The following is a 21,447-nucleotide window of genomic DNA, read 5'->3' as shown; positions in this document are numbered from 1 at the left end:
AGTTTGCAACAATTCTGGGTTTTAGGTACCATGAAAGTGACTTGGCTTTTAGCTGCGTTCATTGCCATAGTAACTTACACTCCACTGCTAGCCTGCTCCTGGGCAGGTTATGTTCAGGATTAGAGATCTAAAACTGAAATTGGACCAATCAGATGTGAGCAAAGTGTCACATGTCTGACACAAAAAGTCACTCCCCAGTTTCTCTTGCTCCAAATTAAAGGTCACTATACAAAAAAAAAAAAAAAAAAAAAAAACTGTCTGTCCAAAACCAAAAATTTAGTTATTTTATATGATTTATACAATTATATGATTTATATTATTATTAACCCATTACACACAAGCAATTTTAGTTTAACAGTTATTATATATCATTTATTTAAAATGAATGTTAATATATACATATCGTATATAATATAAATAAGCTGTAGAATCAATAGATAACGCTTTAAAAATTACTATGTGACCTTACATGTTCGAGTCTATATCGCTGTATATTTCCAACTATATAAACTCATTTAAGTTTCACTTGTGACTGCACTGATAAAGCAAGATAATTTATTTTATTTATCCTCTTTCATGAACAAGTACTTTTTTCAATGTAAATGCATTTAAATTCATCATATTCTTCAATCCGCCCTCAGAAATAAAGGTACAAAAGCTGTCACTGGGGCGGTACCTTTTCAAAAGCTTGTATTAGGTTCAAATATGTACCTTTAAAGTACCAAAATGGACCCTTTAGGTACAAACATGTACCTTTTGAAAAGGTATCGCCCCAGTGACAGCTTTTGTACCTTCAGCTTTTTTTTTATCTTGGGAGAATACATATCATCATTGTCATGTTGAAAAAAAATGGCCAACAATGCAGGGAACTAGGAGAGGACAGTATCTTCTGTTTCAGGTTTTTGTATTACATCACACAGTGGGGTGTGAATTCATGAAAGCACTGATAAAACACAACTCCCTCACACCTTCAGCATGCATACATCCATAAGAGCTTTACTACCTACCACTGAACTTCACTGTGGGAACCAGACACTACGTCTCCATCATTTTGGATGCTTTTAGATCTGAAATGATCGGCTTGGTCTCATGAGACCAGAATATGAATTCCCAGAAGTCTATATTTTCTATATACTGTATATAAAAAAGACCTTGGAAAAGGTTAAATGAGTTTATTGTGCTACAGTAGGTATAGTTCCAGTGTGGACAACAATCATGCAAGTCACTTTTGCAGGCTGCATCTTACTCTGTGAGATAAACAGTCACTCATAGCTTTTGCCAGCTCTGAGACATTGCTTGGAATTTCTCCTGCTCTTTTTCTAGCAAAAATCTCCCATCACTAAATGAAAGCTTAGGGTGAAGGTCTGATTATTTCAGGGGCCTTGTCACAAGTCCATTGTTTTTGAATTGCTGTGTTACTTTTGCTATATTTTTACACTTAAAACAATGATTTGGTATTCTTATTGTACCATTGTCCTCTTTAGTCAATTTTCTTCCAAGTTTTTCCATTGTTGTCAGCATCAAGTCTGAATGTTTCAGTGGGCTATATAACACTTTTAATTGTCAAAACATTACTTCTCTTTATAAGTTTTGGTTCAACACACTTATCTGTTGATCAACAAATGCCTTAAACTTACACCAGACTTACTTATGTTTTATTTTTTATAATAATAATAATTATTATTATTATTATTTCAGTTTTATTTTGGATGACTTTCAGAATGGTGTACCAAAGTAGTGTTGTCAAAAGACCCGGTACTTCGGTACCAAGTCGGTACTAAAAAAGTGAAAACGTCACGGTACCAGGTTTTTTTAAGTACCGGTGGTACCGAGTACCCGGTCAACCCGGGTTCTTGACTCGTACGGCCCGATGATTTCCGCGATGCAGAAAACGCGGACGGAATCTCGGAATCCAGTTATAAAAACGGAATTTACAGTTTAGCACGGAATGTCACGGAGTTTGTCAAAGTTTGGATGAATTAATCAAAAGTAGGTCATTGCACTTAAATCAAATCGCGACGTGGACTAGTATCTGTAAATATTAAGCCGCAAAAGTCGATTCAAATATGAATCCCGCATGTTCTGCGAGTCTCTGTGTGAGTGAATGAATGGCAGAGACGCGCGGTTTTTTCTTTTTTTTACTACATACACTGAAGCGCGCCTGATGCTCGCGGTGATTCATCATCTGCCGTCTCAATGAGGACATAAATACATAAACAACATCTACAGAACTGCTCTGAGAGTCCCCTCGCGGGCATTTTACCGTTTCATTGAGTAAAACCAGCGTCATATCATATAGCTACACAGAAATGTAAAGGTATTCACGGCAACCCGTCAAAATAAAAGTTCATCTTAAAGACATTGTGCCAGAAATATAATTTTACATATATATAATTTTTTTAAATTTATTTTTTATTTTTATTTTTTAAAGAAGTCACAATATTTCTTCCATAGTTTAATTTTAATAGTAAATCCCCTTTATTTACCAAAACAATACAATGTGTTTAAATTTAATTAATTAAAAGACAAATTAAATTTGGGTGAAACTTGTTTACTGTTTTTCATACTTTTATTACTATGGAAAAACTTGAAACACAATTTAAATAAAGTATAAAGAATGGCATTGATTTTTGTACATTTTATTTTTGTTTGACTTTATTAAAAATAGTGTGTTTTTAATTAGCATGTGGTACGAAATTGGTACCGAGAACCGTGGATTTTGACTGGTATCGGTACCGAATACTGAAATTTTGGTACCGTGACAACACTATACCAAAGACTTTAAAAGTACCTTAAAGGGACTTTGCAACACAACATTTTATAATTTTGCAACAACATTTTATCACTTTGATAAGAAAATTTTATTTTTAAGAATAATTTTTACATGCTTCTTTAGTAATTGATCAGGCAGACTTGCTGGAACAATATATCTACAAACAACCCTAACGTGTTTTTTAATTGCTGTAATTTTTTTAATTGCAAGTATCTGCTGAATTTGTTAAAGGGTTACTCCACCCCAAAATGAAGATTTTGTCATTAATCACTTACCCCCATGTAGTGCCAAACCCGTAAAAGCTTTGTTCGTCTTCGGAACACAATTTAAGATATTTTGGATGAAAACCGGGAGGCTTGTGACTGTCCCATTGACTGCCAAACAATTACACTGTCAAGGCACAGAAAAGTATAAAAAACATCATCAGAATAGTCCATCTGCCATCAGTGGTTCAACAGTAACTTTATGAAGCTACGAGAATACTTTTGTATGCAAAGAAAAAAAAACGACTTTATTCAAAAATTCGTCTCCTCTGTGTCAGCGTAGCAAGCAGCATACGCTGTTCTGTGTCAGCTGCACCATAAGGATACGCTGTTTTTGTTCAAATCAAAACGTAAACAAATGTAGAAGACGTATACCTCCCGGTTTTCATCTAAAATATCTTAAATTGTGTTCCGAAGACGAACAAAGCTTTTACGGGTTTGGAACAACATATGGGTAAGTGATTAATGACAAAATCTTCATTTTGGGGTGGAGTAACCCTTTAAGCTTCAGAGGGGGGTCCTCATTTATGCTGTGCACTGTATAGGCTATTTATCAACAAAAAAGGCAGTACCCTCAAAGGGACACCTTTGTAACTTCTGTACCCCTAAAGGGTTCAAAATAATATTGAATAATATGTTACGGTACCGTACTAATGAACCCTTTAGGGGTAAAGGAGGTAAAAAGATGTCGCTTTGAGATTACTGCCCCAGTGACAAGCTGTTGTACCCCTAAAGGTACAATTTTTGCACAATTTATTTTTTTGACAGTTGTAGCTTTTGCAATATGTTAAAAAAACAGTATACTGTCAATATAGACTATAGGTGTGTGTGTGTGTGTGTGTGTGTGTGTAGTGATTGGCATTTCATTGACTGTGTCAAATGATGTGCATATTCAATGAATATTCCCTCCCTAAAGGCCTAGGCCTACTTCATTTTTGTAGGCGTATGCTAGCGTATGCGTTGTGCGCGAAGCGAACGCAGGCGGTCGACACATGCGCACTAGAAAGTTTCATCCATCCGTGTCTGCTCTATTTTTCCCCAGTTATGACTGATAACAAGTATTTTATAAATAACTCTTTTAAACCAAAGCTGAGTTGTCTAATACCCTCTGGAGCGTCTGTTGTTGTTGCACTCTCTGTTATTCTGTTGTTCTTGTTCTGTCTCTTTAGTAACAATGGCTGGGGACAGTGTTGCCACCATGTGGAAAAACTGATTACTGCAAAATAACTTAAATGCACATGTGCGACCTGAAGAATTTACAAAAATCTGGTGGTGCGCGTACGCGCATACTGTTCTGATGACGCAATTCGCGTCACACGTACTGTACGCTGTCCCTCACGTAAAAATTGAAGTATACTTTGGGCTTAAAAGTCACTGTATAATTCACACTGTTCTGTACTTCACCTATTATCGTTTACCTGTGTGTCGGGTGTTCCTCTATTCCTGTTCAGTCACTCCTCCTGCGGACAAACTGACCACTACACCAACACTCAACACCGAGGCGCGCTTCACACTTGTGACGACCTCTCGCGACCCGCCCTTCTCAAACAATACGCGGTTGGCCGGTTTAAATCAGCTTGGCAAACCCCAAACCTTAACACAAGAAATATAGGCTTTTGAAACCGCGCAAACAGTCAGAAACACATTTAGGCTACTAACCGTTAAAGGTCCCATGAAATCAAAATGTAAGTTTTTTGGGTGTTAGTATCAATATGTTAGTCTCAAGGTTATCTGTATGCCAGTGTGCTCCAAAAACAGTATCACAATTCGCATTTAGAAGATATAAACATTCAAAACTTGCAGTTCTTCACTTCCGCCAAAACGGCGCAACGATTTTGTGACGTCACATCGTACTTCATCTTCTCATCAAACTTTCTGTCCAATCAAATCATAGTCTCTTTATATCAAATGCTCTCTAGAATTCGAAGCGCTCGCCCCCTACACTATAAATAGACGCTGAAGCTGCATCTGAAATAATCCCTTGTTCACACAATTAGTATTTTCTGTACGGTGAATGGCACGTAGCGCGCTATATAGGGGACAGGGAACAACTCAGACAGGGTAAATATGCTTTCCATTGAGGAAAAAAATAAGTCTGGTTTCGCGTTGTGGCACACTCTGCTCCGGTCGAGACAGGATAGCACGTGCTAAAAAAAACAATAGAAGCTCAATAGAAACCATCACATAAATTCCAGTGGTTTCCATTAAAATGCCATTATAAACAATTAGCTTTTTCCAGTAAAGCCATTACAAAATTCCTTTTTGTAGTGTGTTTTGGGCATTTTTCCAATAGGATTTAACATCCCACCAACAGAATCCATCACATAGCCTACCAGTAGACACCATTATAGTTTCCATTAAAACCAATACAATTCCCATTATAACCATTAAATCCATTACATTTTTTATTGTGTTTTGGGCAGGGTTCTATTGTTGTTGTTGTTTTTCAGCAGGGAAATGCGGCTTTACGGAGCTCAACGGCTCTGAACGGCTTTAGCCCAAGCTGTGATATAAACGAACGGCAATTTTAAAAAGGGGCGGGGCTGCTTGATATGTCCCGCCCTGTCTTCCTGTTTCAGTTAAAATGACGTCAACACATAGAATAACGCTGCGTTTTGTATTTCTTTCTTCCAAATCTATGCACAAGTACTGGATCTGCAGGTGTTTGCGTGAATAAATGCCCTGGTAAAATTATTACTCACAAGGCCGATATAGATGGTCATTGGCTCGCAGTAGTCTTACAATTAGACGAAATATTTTTCATCTTGGTTAATGTGTATGGATATAATGTCCGCTCCCAGAATAAGGATCTTCTGGAGACAGTAACAGATGTCATAAATGACCTCAAATCTATATATCCTACAGAATATGTTTTAATTGGAGATTTTAACATGACACCAGACGAATTTACTTCAGACATCCTTCTAAATTTAGTAGTTCTCATATGAACTATATTATTCAAGATTTCTGTTTTATCAAATTCATTAACTGATATATGGAGCAAATTAAACCCCACTTCCAGACACTTTTCGTGGTTCAAACCAAATGCCACTTCAAAATCGAGAATCGATTATTGGCTAGGATCTGATACTCTTTATGCAACTAAATGTAGTAGGCTATTTCAGGTGCCCCCTTAACAGATCATAGTGTAATCAATTTAATCTTAGAACAAAATGAGAAATCTTCTAAAACTAAAGGGTATTGGAAATTTAATGCAGATTTACTAAATCATAATGACTTTTGTGCTTATATTAAAAAAATAATAGCTGAATTTAAAGTAAAAAGAATGCCGAGTGGTATTAAATGGGAATACTTAAAACATAAATTCAGAGAGTATTCAATTACATTTAGCAAAAATCGGATAAAGAAGAAACGAGAAAAATAATTTCAGTTGATTCAAGAGATTAATAAATGTTGTTGTCAACCTAATATGTCAGAAGAGGAGAGACAAAAACGTATTAATCTACATTCCATTTTAGATGAATTTTATATTAAAAAGGCAAAAGGGGCGTATGTGAGATCCAGGGCTAAGTGTCTGGAAGAGGGGGGAAAAATAGTTCATATTTTATCAATCTGGAAAAAAGACGTCAAGAAAGAAATTCAATTAATTGTTTAATTGTGAATCAAGTAGAACATTCAGATCAAAATGAGGTGTTTAAATTCTACTCTAAATTATATTCGTCATCATTTTCCCCTAGTAATTCTAATTCTTTTTTTTTTCAAATTATAAAAAATAATATCCCGTCGATTGATAGTGTTTAAAGAAGTGTGTGAATCAGACATAACCATACAAGAACTTAATGCAGCTGTTAAACAGAGCAAACACGGTAAATCACCAGGTCCTGATAGTTTAACCACAGAATTTTATAACATTTTTGGGAGGATCTAAAATTTATTTTGTTGGAAGCTTTACAGGAGTGTATAAGGAATAATGAACTTTTACCAACTATGAAACAAGGCCTTATAATTTTGTTACCAAAATCAGGGAAAGATAAGAGATTATTAGATAACTTGCGCCCCATAACACTTCTAAATTACAAAGTATGTACTATGACTTTGGCTTCTTGAAAACTGGAATATCACAAATTATCAGTGTGACACAATCAGGATTTTTAAAGGATAGATCAATCCATAATAATATTAGGTTAATTTTTTATTTGATTGAATATAATCATTTAATTGAAGAAGATGGGTTTGACATGGTGGAACACTCTTTTATTTTTCAAACTCTTAAACACTTTGGTTTTGGCCCAGATTTATGAATATTGTTAGAATGCTATAAAGACATAAACAGTTCTGTAGCTCTTACTCAAGGTACATGTTCAAGATTCTCGGTCAAAAGAGGTATTAGACAAGGTACACCTTTACTTTTTATGATGGTTGCAGAAATGTTGTCTATTTTAATCAAATTGGGCAACATATCGGGCATCAACTTAGAAGGGAATAATTTTATTATCAGTCAATTTGCTGATGATACGACTCTTTTTCTAAATAATGAACAGCAAATTCCCTTAGCACTCCAGTCTATAATGATTTTTTCAAAAGCTTCAGGTTTATGGTTGAATATGTCAAAATGAGAGCTATTGGCTATCCATGATCACACTAGTATATCATTATATAATATCCCAGTAAACAATGAAATTAAATACTTAGGTATTTGGTTATCTAAGAAAACAGATAATTTAGAAAACTTAAATGTTGATAAAAATCTAGAGAAATGTAATAATGAACAGTTGGTTGCAGAGAGACATAACAATCTTTTGTAGAATCTTATTAAAGTTGAAAGTCTTTCTAGATTCATCTATCCATGTTTTTCTTTAGCAGTGTCTGCTAAAAAGATAAAGGCAATAAATAAGTTAAATTTTGATCTCATATGGAAAATGAAAAGTGATTATATACGTAAAAGTGATATGATTAAAGATTACGAAGAGGGTGGTCTTAAAACAATTGACTTTGATATTATGAACTGGGTCATCAAACTTAAGTGGTTACAGTCTTTCATAAATAATGAATCTTCATTTTGGTTTCAGATTCCTACAGCTATTTATTCAGCTTTCAGATGATGTGTAAATCTCAATTTCGAAAAATTGACCCTTATGACTGGTTTTGTGAATCAGGGTCACATATTTAAAAATACATTTAAAATATTTTCCTTGTATGGCTCTTTTGCCTTTCTTCAAAATGATTTAATATTGCTTTAATATTGTTTGTTCCTTTATGTAAATTAGGTGTCGTGAACTGGAGTGCATTTTCTGAACAATACAGACCGGAGTTCCAGGTGCCGTATTCACTGACCCAGTGACTACGGTGCAGTGAGATATTTAAAAAACTGCCCACCTGGATATGTCAGGAATGGCAGGAGGGGAGTCCTGTGTGGGTTTTATTCATTCAAAGAATTTGAGAGCTACTGCTAGGTTGATTGTTTTATCAGTGATGGAGGTGAATTTCAGAATGAGTAGATGCAATTTTTTTTTTTTTCTGTCTCATGTGTCATGTTTATAGTCTATAGTCTTAATCTATATTTGTATATACAATTATATTTTCTGTTTTGTTCTTTGAAATAATAATAAAAAAAAGATCACTGTTATCAGTTTGGTTTTTTGGAGGCACCATGCATACAATGGGATGCAGACACTGAAAATATACTGTATGTAGTCAATTGAACTTAAAACTACTTTATTGGCTTAAATAGGCTATTTCACATGCAGAATTGCCAAAGCAAAAGAAAAATGTCCAGAATTATACTAAATAAATAAATAAACAAGAACCATGACAGAGGATAGCTTAACATAAGAAAGGCAGTGGCTATTTGCACTAAGTGCAAATTATTAAATATTTCGTCAGTAAAGCCGGTTTCGTGATTAGCAGATCGCCATCGCCTGCTTTCAGATGGAGCGGCAGTTAATATGAATCGAATTCGATTAATTGCACAGCCCGACAATAAGCACCTAATAATTGCCATGGAGAATCTATATGCCTACACAGAAGTAAACCCTGTTCAATTGTTAGTCTGGTTGTTTGATGAGAGAGAGAGACGACATGCAGGAGTTGCAATAAACACTTTAACAGCTGAGGACTCTTATTCTGTTGCACAGTACTGAAGACGACAGCACAGTTTCATTTTTGGCATGACCAATCAGTGAAAAGGGGCATTTAATTCCCTCCCACATGTGGAAATCCAACATTCAAGCTGTTTGTCCATTTGCTACCCCTGAATGTAAAAATGGAAAATCAAGACATTGTCTTATGTTTTTTAAAATTTTTTTTGAAAAGTAAGATACTAAGAAACACTGTACTATTATCAATTATTTTGATATAATGTGGGTGCAGGCTATAAAGGCTAATGAAAGCATGCAAAAAGCTTAAAATCGTGTATCAAGATGAATGCAATTTTCATTTAGGCCTAAACCCAAAGATAGAAGAGGAGGATGCAATTATTCTACTGGTTTTAAAGGAACAGTTCATACAAAAATGAAAATTTACCAATACCCTCAGTTCAGCCAAGATGTAGATTTCTTGATCTGAACAAATTTGGAGAAATGTAACATTACTTGCTCACCAATGGATCCTCTGCAGTGAATGGGTGCCATCAGAATGAGAGTTCAACTCCAAATAGCTGATAAAAACATCAAAATTCTATATATGATTAGTCCATCAATGAATGTCTTTTTAAGAAACAATTTTTTTTTAACTTTAAACTGCAACTGCTGGCCAAAATACTTCTAATAACGCTTCCTCAGTGAAAGAATCCATCCCCTGTTGTCCTTTCACTTTAAAAATCCATCAACATATTTATTTAAAACTGTTTTGAATGTTTTCGTTAGTAAAGGGTGGTTAATCTATACATATTTCTCTCCTGATTCAGGCGAGACAACCTTTTTACTGTAGAAAGCAATATTAGAGGACCTGTATTTTTTTTTTAGAAGCAACATTTTGAAGTTAAAATGGTCTTAATGATGCACTTGTTTCCTACAAGCAGCCTTTCACTTTAAAAGACGTTGATTGATGGACAGTAGTCGTGAATTACTTCTGATGGCACCTATATTCACTGCAGAGGATCCATTGATTAAAAGTGAAGGTTAAATTTCTCCAGATCTGTTCTATTGAAGAAACAAACTCAATTGCATCTTAGATGGTAAAAGCTAAATTTCAACTAATTTTAATTTTTGGGTGAATTATTACTAATGGTTTTATAGCTCAGAAGAGTTACAGCCATCATTTAGCTCATAATAAATTTAAATTCCCAAGATGAAATTGTTCCTGTGGTGGAACAATACATGTGACTTTGACTTTCTCTCTAGGAACTAGACAGTTCACAAGGTTTTGAGACACAACTACTAAAATAAGAGAAAGTAACCCTGGCACAAATCCTCATATTTTGTAGGACTGTTTCGTAATGTCTTTTCCTCAATGTTAGTCACTGCTTCCAGCATTTAACACAACATTTCCGTAAACCGATGCTGTGCATAGACGTCAGGACAGAGGGAGTGAATGAGAAAGAGGACATTTTGTAAAGAGAGAGAGAGAGAGAGAGAGAGAGAGAGAGGAGGTGGAGACACACACACATACCTATACAAGTGTTCAGTGTTGAAACGCAGGCTTTCCCTTTCATGCTCAATATAACTTTCATTCTCGTCAGGATTATTGTCTGTCGGACAGCTGGGATTCTGTTGGTCCATTTTAACGGCTTATTTCGTTCGTTTCCGCTTCGGACTCGTCGGGTTTCTGTTGGATCTTTAGTGGCTGGCTAGCGAGCATAGCTAACCGCAGCTAGCCGGATAAATCTCTTTCCTCGGCCTTAGGAGCCCATTACACACACAGAATGGCATTAAAACGAATTCACAAGGTAAATCGTTATATTTTATGATATTTGTTTTAAATTCGCTACCTAAACCCTTTTGGTTTTTGCTTGATGTGTAAAAGATAAAGACGTTAGCAAATGCTATGAGTATAGCAGACTTGTTTATGAAGCTTGGCTGTTTTTGTTTTTATTATTATTGTTGTCTTTGTTGTTGTTGTTGTTCGTTTAAATGTTGTTTTCTGTATTATTTCATTAAAATTTAAATGCTGACATTGTTATTCTATCTATCTATCTGTTTGTCTATCCATCTATCTATCTATCATCTATCTATCTATCCATCCAACTGTTTGTCTATCCATCTATATATCTATCTGTTTGTCTATCCATCTATATATCTATCTGTTTGTCTATCCATCTATATATCTATCTATCTGTTTGTCTATGCATCTACCTTTTTATCAGTCTTATCTATCTACATTTATACCCCATAATAACAGGTGCCACATTGTAATAAATAGCTTTACAGCATTTCAGTCTAATATAGCTATTTACAACATTTCTTATATCAAGAAAGAGGAAATACTGGAATCAGATTTTACAAGGTGGATAAGGAGAATTTAAGTGGATGTGTTTCCTCTGTGAGTCACATCCAGTTAAACAGAACCTTATGTGATTTCTCATGCTTGGACTCATGGTGTTGATTCAGATGAATAATATTTATGAATCATCTCAGTCACAAACATTACTTGTTGGGACAGGATTTGCCTTAACTGGTTTAGAATACATATTATGGGCATGTAACACTGGCTTCTTATCAGTTCTTATGGGTTAATAATATTGTCCCTTGTATTAGTGATGTTCTTTCATTTTGGTAAAGGCAACAACTTTGCGTCATTGCTAGAAGTTTTTCCTGGAAAGCTACTACAAGTGCTCAATACTCCATTTAGAAATATCCGGCCCGTACTAGTGTGAAGTAGTTGCACAATAGTTGTTGAACTTGGCGACAGGATGATTTTTTCCTCTTTCGCTGACTTTGAGAGCTTCTATGAATTAGACCGACACAGCAGATTGTTTGTGGGCTGATGGCCAAATACTTGTGTGTCTCGTTACACCCATATTAAGCAGTTTTCAGGGCTTTGGCTTGTTTAATAGGGAAATGTGAAGTATGGCAGAAACTGAAAATCGAACTGAGAATTTTAGGACAGCGTTTATGCTAGGTTGGCACACAGACGTCTGGTTGGAAATACCAGCCGTGTATCTCTAAAGTGATGGCAGGGCTGGTTTATTCCCCACACCCTCATTTGAAGTATGCAGATGTAAAAATAGCTGCCACTAGTGCTGATGTTCACACTGTCCTATATCGGTTAGCTGAATTGGTGTCATACATTGATTCCCAAGAAGGCTCACCTCCACGTCATCCACGCTGCTTTAAGGATGGCCGAGAATGAAGTTAACCATACTTTTTGAAACGCTTGTAATTTGGTTTTCTGTGTGGTGTTGTTTTGTTGTTGTTGATTTGTGTGCCATATAACAATTAGCTGAAATGTTGTTTACAAATGAAGAATGGCCTTGATTTTACTTTCCAACCCTGTTGTTCTTCTCATGTGGATTGTGACACTGTTTAGTTCCTAGTTTGGTTGGTTCCTCATTAGTAGCTCAGAGATCTAAGCGAATCTTAGACTTTAATACAGATTTTTCACTTTATAAAGCTAAATTATGCCATTTCTGTCGAGCTTGGCTAGAAGAATTCAGATTCAGTTTTCTTAAAACTACAGCGAGAATAATAATCATATTTTTTTTTGTTCTTAATAACGTATGTAATTGTTATTGAATAAAGTGTTTAATATTTTTAGTGTTGCAGTCTAATGTGACAAAGTAGAAATAAATTTGGTTCTTCATTTTGTTGATGGAGGAAAATAATCAGTACTGGTATCAGCTGGAAAAAAATAATATCTGTGGTTTAATTTTTAATAATCCCTCAGGTTTGAGCGACTGATGTTCTCATAAGTCACCTTTCACAGATTCACAGTAATAAACACAAAATAACAGTCAGTGATACAATCAAAATATGACTAATTTTAAAAAGTGGGTCTAACAAGATGTTAGTTTATGAAACAAATTTAATTTAGTTATAAGAGCTCTACAGAAGACAATATTGTTGATCTTCAGATCAAGTTAGTTCAGTGTTGATTCAATTCAGTTCTATTGATGTTGCAAAATGTGTTAATCATGCAACACAGTCAATTCAGCTATAAAGAATAGAAATGTGTGGTATCAGCTGGTTTTATATTCAGAGATGTGCAGCCTGTCAACAATATTATTAACTAAACAGTCTACCTGTGTTTGTTTTGATGTTTCCACCTTAGATACCCTCATCATCAAAAAAACCTCTGACCTCTATTTCCTGTCTGCTCACATGCTTACATGCACAGGCAAGTGCCGTCAGAGGGTTGTCTGCACTTCCCATACATGAATTCTCAGAAATGTGCTATTTTCTCAGAAGTGGTTTATATAGTCACTGTATTTTCTCATAAAGAGCGACCGAAAGCTCTAGAACGGTAGTTATTTCCTTGTTGTCTTAATTCCTAGGTGTGGCTAGAGATCAGAGGACCGGTTTATTGTGCCGACATTTGTCATTATTACCTAAACCAGCACTTACCTTATTGTGAACACCCATTTGACCCATTTCACCTAGCAATGTAGCCAAAGCACAAACATTGAAACCTACACTGTTGCCTGAAGACCTTGGTCAAGTGCTGATATGTAGGAGTTGAGTGGCCATTATTGCTATTTTTTTTTTTTTATGATAATTTTGAATTTCTGATAAAGATTATTTTGGTATGTTTCTTTTTTGACACAGCAGTGATTACTAGGCTACAACAATGTAATCAGCATTACACTAATATGCATGATTAATAGGGATGGGAAGATACACCTACCTCCCGATTCGACACTATTATGATACTTGGGTGCCGATACGATATGTATTGCGATTTAAAAAATAATAAAATTAAGAGTTTCGATTCTACAAGTATTGAATATTTCTGTGTTGCGATATTTTATTTTTATTTTTTTAACTCTAGACCATGGGAAAAGTTAAATGATGCACTTAATATACAGACTGTCACAATTTAAAAAAAACACACACATCTTAGCAGTCATTTTTCCCGTTTTATTTCAGTTTTCAGTAACAGCCACAAAAAGTCCAATAGAAAAATACTTTTTGAAATAAAATAAAATGAAGAGTCCGTGAAAGCTTTCTTTAACATCAAACTTAACTTGAAAGCCATTCTTTTAAATACTGGACTGCATTAAATAAAATATATAATATAATTAATAACAATAAAACAAAATGCTTCTTTCTGAGCAACTTCTACATGGCTGTTCTTGTTAATCAAACCTATTGCTTGGAAACGTCAAGATTCTTTTGCAAAAACTAAAGCTGGTCAGCGTGTTCTGAGGTGAGACTGTTTTTGAGAACTTTCTTGACAGTATGACGTAACGCGACTCCAAAGTGTGAATCGTGTTTCTGAATTCATCATTCTCTACTACGGCATACGGTCAAATGTCTTTACATATAAACATAGTAATTGACTTAGTGATCCGCCTTGCCTTATCTGAAATGCTGGGTAGCTTATTCAATGTCTCATTCAGAGTTCGTTGGCATGCAGGTGCTTCTGCTTTCACAGGTTCTTTAGCGTTTAGCTCTGGATGATGTGGAGCAAGATGCGCGCTCATGTTAGTTGTGTTACTACAGTAGGATACCAGTAGACGACAGATTTTGCACACTGCTTTAGACATGTCTAACTGTTCATTCCCTGGTAATTTGTGAAATCTGAAGTGTTTCCACACTTTGCATTTAAAGAGTGATGGTGCAGGTCGTATATCTCTAGCTGTCTTTCCATCCGCCATTTTTCACTTTCATGTGTTCACTAGTAAGAGATATGACGTCATGTAATATTTACCGATACAACACATCGCCCTCTGCTGAAATAAAAGAGATATATATATGAGCAAGGACTAAAATAAACAATGTATTTAATATGAATTAATATTGATTCTTGTATTTTAAAACAATTGATTTTAAAATCGTAAATAAAAAAAAATCATAATAATAAAAATACCACTAAAATAACATTTAGGTTGTAAAAGGAAGCGTCTGGGCTGCATTTAATTTATCAAAAAAAAAAAAAAGCACAAACAAACAGTAAAACTGTAATGTGAAATTATTCTTACAATTTAAAATAACTCTTTTGTATTTTAATATATTTAAAAATGTTATTTATTCCAGAATTTTCAGCAGTCTTCAGTGTAAAACAATTCTTCAGAAATCATTCTAATATAGTGATTTGCTGCTTAAAGGGTTACTCCACCCTAAAATGAAAATTTTGTCATTAATTACTCACCCTCATGTCGTTCCAAACCCGTAAGACCTCCGTTTATCTTCGAAACACAAATTAAGATATTTTTGATGCATTCTGAGAGCTGTCTGACCCTCCCATAGACGGCAATGGAATTAACACGATCAACGTCCAGAAACGTAGCAAGGAGATCAGTAAAATGATCCATGTGACATCAGGGGTTCAACTGTAATTTTTCGAAGCTACGAGAATACTTTTTGTATGCAAAAAATTGTTTTTTATTCAACAATTATCATCTCCTCTGCGTCACCGTAGCGCTAGGGTGACCCGGAGGAGGTGTATTGTTGAATAAAGTCGTTAATTAAAATAAATAAAAAAGGAATTATTACCGGACCATATCCTATGTCACAACAGACTTAAAATAGTTTGAACTATAGTTTTTTTTTTTTGCTGTTTGTGGCTTTTAGGTGACTGTGAAGAATCCAAAAGTACATTTTGCTCAATCAGCCTCTGTTGATTGCATTAAGAAGATGACAGTACTGTTGTTTCCTGCCTGTGGTTTTTCCAGAGTGGAGAAAGCTGTCAGTATTCAGATCAGTGAGAGTGAGTGAAATTATAGGATAATCTGTCCACTGTTCCCATCTAATCCTGATGACACATGAGTCTCTGCTTTGATTGTTCTCCAGAATCAACAGTTTGGGCCTCTGGGACAGACGAGCCTTCTTGTGACAGTTTATAAATTGCGTAATCTGTCAGGGAGGTGAATGCATCAGTGTAAAATCTGGATTAAAATGAAAGGCTCATCAAGTCTATTTCCTACAGAGACATCCTAGATTTCAGCTGCTTAAGTGTCTAAATGTGGATTTTAATAGAACCAGTTAAATGACAAAATGACTGATAATGTACTGAGAGTCAAAATCAGATTGTTCATCCAGCAAATTAAAAGAGTCTATCCATCAGAGTGTGGTACAATTGGGGCATTATAACTGGTGTCATGTCTCACTTATGCCCTGATAGTGGCATAAGACTTATTGTAAAATTCTACATTTTTAAATTAGTCATTTTCTAGGTAACATTATGAACCAGCTGTTTGATACCCACCATGATGACTGAATGTTTGTACTGAGTGTCTTGTAGAAGCCTGTTTAAAAAAAAAAGTGTGTGTGTGTGTGTGTATCTTGCAGTTCTGTCCATTTCCTCCTCTGAAATCTCACAATTGTAAACCTAGATTTTTTCTCTCTACATTTTGAGTTACATCTCACAGTTCTGTTTTTATATTTTTATATTATATTTTATAAAATTTGGATATACAAGGTTTTCAATGGCCCAGTGATGACAAAATTTTGACTTTTTTTTTTTTAAGGTTATGAAACTGCATGTAAAAGAATGATAAAAACACATGATAATTTTAAAGACAGAATTCCCTTTAAAATAGTTTTAGTTGAGTATAGAATGTCACAAAGCTAGGTGACGTGAAATTACTTTTGGAATCTGATGTATCCTGCATTATGTAATGCTGTCAATAATTTGTATGTCAGTTTTTTTACTGTAACTAAAATCTTTTATATATTAAGATATAGGCCTATAGAAAACAGATTATAGAAGCAATGCAAAGAGTGTTTCATTTTGATGTTTTGTTTCAAGAATGAAATGTATAGAAACTGGATGGATGGATGAAAGACGACATTTATTTTGAAAAATTCTGTGCACTACTGATGCATCCTCTCTCTCTCTCTCTCTTTAGGAACTGACTGATCTGGGCCGGGACCCTCCAGCACAGTGCTCAGCAGGACCGGTTGGAGATGACTGTGAGTTATTTTGCTCTTTGTTTTCATTACCTGCCTCAAAGCATGTCACTGAACTCAACTTAATGAGATGTTTCTTATTCTTTATTTGCAGTGTTTCACTGGCAAGCAACAATTATGGGACCTGTAAGTGGATATATGTTCTTATTTGCATATACATATTAATGATGAATTGTGACATTTATTTGCATGTGACGTTTGCATTGTTTTACCACTGCATTCACTATCAAGTAATTTTGCTTTGTTGTTTCCTTACAGAATGACAGTCCATATCAAGGGGGGGTGTTTTTCTTGACCATTCATTTTCCTACAGACTACCCTTTCAAACCACCTAAGGCAAGAATAATTAACTATTTAAACAACCTATGGGTTATTCTGGCTGTAAGATTGAGATTGTTTCATGATATTTTGTATTCCCAGCAGATGTTTTGCACATACTGTAGTCAGACGCCACAACCGAAACCTGCTTATATTCTGAAGATGTACAGTAAAATGAAATGTATGTGGTCTGATCGTTTGTTTCACCCTCTAATTTATAGGTTGCATTCACCACAAGAATTTATCACCCAAATATTAACAGTAATGGCAGCATCTGTTTGGATATTCTAAGGTCGCAGTGGTCTCCTGCGTTAACTATCTCTAAAGGTGAGCCAACAAAAAACAAGAGCATTGAATGTACCTTTTTCTTAAGAGTCTTTTTATGGGATCGCCAAGATGTGCACTGATAATGTTTATGCCATGTGCCAACCTCTCTCTTCTTTCTGTTGCAGTTCTATTGTCCATCTGCTCACTGTTATGTGATCCAAACCCAGATGATCCATTAGTGCCAGAGATAGCACGTATCTATAAAACAGACAATGAAAAGTAAGTATATTTGTGTCTTAGTCATCATAAATAAAATGTTTAAAATTATATATTAAACAAACAACAAAGACAGTTTTAATCTAGGCTGATTATTCTTTATCAGGTATAATAAACTAGCCAGGGAATGGACAGAGAAATATGCCATGTTATAGGGGTTAAGGTGAGCAAGGCATCATGGGAGAGTGTCTTTGTGTGAGCATGAAAGGTTTACTAATCTTTAGACGTCACCAGGTTGCAGCACTGTTGGTCACTGGTTGGCATTCCTACTACTGGATGCACTAATGTTATTGATAGTCTTCATTACTGGATGCAGCTTTTTAAAATTGTATTATACATGGGGATGTTCATTTTAACCGTTTAACCGTTAACCAACCGTTAAGAATTTTGACCGATTAATACAATCAGTTAAATGGTTTAAAGTCACTTATTTATTTTATTTATTTATTTTTTTCAGTAATTTATCAAGTTACTTTAAAAGGTTTAATGCATGGTTAAAATAAGCTACGCATATAAAAAAAAAGAAAATAAAAAAAACGTTTTTTAGAGAGAGAGAAAAAAAAAACATAAGTCGCATTTTATTATTTCATTCAGAAATAGGCTGACGCGAATTACAAATATTATAATAAACACTGTAAACATAGCTATGCTATTTTAGTTCCCCTCACTCCACAACAGATCCTTTCAATTAACAGTAGGCTATTTAGAAAAGAACAAGAATTAAACATGTAAGAAGCTATAGCGACCAAACCAAAACGAATTAAGACTAAAACGAAACTGAAACCAATGTTGGGTCTCTTGTTCGACACAAAATCAAATGTTTCCGTATTCGCGATGTATTTGAATGCCAAAATATTATTTACCTTTTATGTAGCTATAGGCCTACTTCACTCGCGTTCCAATATCCACGTAAAACAAAATGTTTTGCATAACTTCACGGCGGTACGGTGATAACGCGTAACGGCACAGATTTTACTACATATTTAAACTGAGCAGTGTTTTTTTTTTTTCTTCATATGTTTGACTGATTGTTTTTTTTAATAATGATAATTAACAGGCTGCATTGTCAAGGTAGAATGCTAAACTGTGTGCGTCGCTGGAGATATGTTGATTTTTTTTATTTATTTTTTTTCCCTTCTAACAGTGGAAGCACTCCTTTTAGTCATGAAGATAATCGGAATTGTAAAAGGGTTAGGGTTGTTAGTATTTTTAACGGGTCACAGACACTTATTCTTTCTAATTAAATTTTAGTTCTAATTTAAAATAATCTTGTCGGTTAACGGTTAATAATCGGTTAGGAAACACGTCGGTTGTCGGTTAGGAAAAATAACCGAAATGAACATCCCTACATAAAACAAACACTATCATTCAGTCTTGCCAAGCATAATAGACTTCTCTCAAAACAAAAAATCTCAGTGACCCCAAATTTTTGTTTACTAAAATTAATATTGTGCATGGGACATGATTGCAAATAAACTGGTGTGATTCATGGCTCAAAAAATTAGTTTTTCCTGCATAATCTTTATTTCTGCATTTATTAATTTGGTTGCGATTTAATTCATTTCCATGACTTAATTTCTATGAAAAATTCTATAGAAATTCTGTGACACATACCAGCCAGTTATAGTCAGTTTATGTTTTTTTTTTTTATTATTATTATTTGTATGGTTTTATCATAGGATTAATGACAAATGTTTAGTTGAGGTGAACAGTTCAGGCTTTAACTCTCACCAAAGTAAACAACAGAAGTAATGTTTGGAGTTGCAGTGTAGATGTGAAGAGGATGCCACTGTGTTTGACCTTGAGCTGTTTGCACTGTGTTTATGTTGGCGTGAGCCAAGTTGGCAGACGGTCCGCTTACCCAGCATGTGTGACACTGCCTCTGCAACAGCGTTTGCGCCAATGCCACACTTAATTTCTCTTTCTTTCTCTTTCTCTCACACAGGTACAACAGAATAGCTCGGGAATGGACTCAAAAGTATGCCATGTGATACCTGAAGAACATCAGACCAATCTGCAGTACAGCTGGAAAAAAAACTTTTTTTTTCTTCCCCTCAATGAATTGACAGTTCCCCGTGTATTCAGACCATATCAGTTCTGCTTGGTTATTTTGACCCCCTTCAACCTCCATTCACATGCTGTAAAAAGACCACGACATTGCAAAGATCACCAACTTTATGTTCAGAAAAATGCTCGTGTCAAAGAAGCATGTTTTAACTACGAGCTCACCCATTTTTTATTGAGATAAGAAAAAGAAAAAAAAAACATAACTAAGGTGAAACCATCGAACGCTTCTGACTCACGCCACTGGCTAGAGGTGCTACTTAAGAAAAAGAAACAGCGATGCTGCAGGTGCCAGCGTACCTCGAAAAGTCGATCTGTTGCTCGGTTGGCCTTCATGTTTTTATATGCTTTTACAATAGCAATGAGAACTATGGTCTGTGAAATATATTCTTGCTTATAACTGACTGTTTCTTACCAAATCAGTCATGTCATTGTATCAGCAGTTACGAAAAAATATATATTTTGCATGTTAATGGAACAATTAAAGTAATTGGTCTGTGGTCTGCCAAAAATGAATATCTGCAGACAATGTTAAGCGAATACATGTCCACTTTTAGAGTCTGAGAACTTATTTTGTTACTCCTTTTCCTCTCCTCTTTTTGATGTTTTTAGAGTGGGGAGCTATTAGTTTGTCTATCCTCCTAAACACTGTTCTCTCATTGCACTGAATATATGTGATTGGAAGCTCTCAATGGATGACCGATCAACTAATAGCTCTACTAGCTGTTCATTTTGTTTGCTCAATAAAGTTGCTAAACTATCATTTGTTGTTTCCTTCTGCAGTGCCACTGAGAGAAGTTCTTGCTTATCACAATTGTACTTGATTCAGTTCACTGTATTCAGTGTGTCATAGCAAGCCAATTTAGCTTAAAATGTATTAATCTGGTACAATAACATTAAGTGAATGAACTGAATTTGACACTGTAGTTGTTCGACACATGTTTCTAGATCTCCCAACAACTGCTGGACTATTATTAGCTCTCTGAAGGAGGAACCCCCATTTGTGAGGTGAATAGCAGCTTGAACCCCCCGCTACCAATGATACTGTCATTGATGTATATTTGGACAAATGTATAGAGGAGTGACCATGTTCAATAAGCACAGTTTGAGATTTTTAATCCCCTTACTTTACCTTACTATTTTAAAACTTATTGTTAAACATAATTATATTACCAGTATACCTTTACACTAGAAGGCTTGATGGTAGTACATGAATATATGTTTGTGTAATCAGTAAGAAGTAACTGTAATCTGACTGTAAGTTTTTTTTAAATGATCTAATCACAGAATCCAATTACATGGGATATTTTTACAGTAGGCTATATTTACTAGTCATTGCTGCTTAATATACATTTTTATTTGTTTCTTTGTTTGCTGATCTTAGACGGTCTTGATCTTAAATGTGCCCGTAGCCCCTTTAGAATCAACTGGCCAGACCTGTAAACCATTTTACCCTCTCTTTTGTTTTCATGTTGAAATGGGCCTATAGCACTGGGTTCTTGCACCGTTGTCCAGAAGT

The 21,447-nt window shown here is 35.0% G+C and overlaps 2 protein-coding genes across 11 annotated transcripts in view; one reads left to right on the top strand and one right to left on the bottom strand.

The window, feature by feature from the left end:
* LOC131553612 (transcription factor COE3) overlaps positions 1-4,851 on the bottom strand; it is a 122,561-nt gene extending 117,710 nt beyond the window's left edge. For 4 of the 9 annotated variants that reach the window (XM_058798380.1, XM_058798382.1, XM_058798384.1 and 1 more), the window contains exons 1-2: positions 4,696-4,851; positions 4,455-4,629 (exon numbers count right to left, since the gene is read on the bottom strand). The gene's annotated coding sequence lies outside the window, so the exon portion shown is untranslated. Of the gene's footprint in view, positions 1-3,048; positions 3,164-4,141; positions 4,167-4,454; positions 4,630-4,695 lie in introns of those variants that run through there. The other 5 variants (XM_058798390.1, XM_058798393.1, XM_058798381.1 and 2 more) reach the window with 4 other exon arrangements.
* Positions 4,852-10,514: 5,663 nt separating this feature from the next.
* Positions 10,515-20,691, top strand: ube2d2l (ubiquitin-conjugating enzyme E2D 2 (UBC4/5 homolog, yeast), like). Of its 2 annotated transcripts, XM_058797461.1 has the most exons (8): positions 10,515-10,882; positions 16,943-17,006; positions 17,098-17,129; positions 17,262-17,339; positions 17,543-17,648; positions 17,774-17,867; positions 17,971-18,027; positions 19,810-20,691. In XM_058797461.1, the coding sequence occupies exons 1-7, from the start codon at positions 10,859-10,861 to the stop codon at positions 18,017-18,019; spliced, it is 447 nt and encodes a 148-aa protein (XP_058653444.1). In that variant the 5' UTR covers positions 10,515-10,858; the 3' UTR covers positions 18,020-18,027; positions 19,810-20,691. The 2 variants fall into 2 exon arrangements, with proteins under 2 accessions (XP_058653444.1, XP_058653445.1); XM_058797462.1 differs by lacking the exon at positions 17,971-18,027 and having other exon boundaries at positions 10,553-10,882.
* Positions 20,692-21,447: the final 756 nt, after the last annotated feature.

This window comes from Onychostoma macrolepis, chromosome 14, assembly GCF_012432095.1.
Source record: "Onychostoma macrolepis isolate SWU-2019 chromosome 14, ASM1243209v1, whole genome shotgun sequence".
NCBI lineage: Eukaryota > Metazoa > Chordata > Actinopteri > Cypriniformes > Cyprinidae > Onychostoma > Onychostoma macrolepis.
The sequence above is the reverse complement of the archived record's forward strand: the minus strand, read 5'-3'. Positions and strand labels throughout refer to the sequence as shown.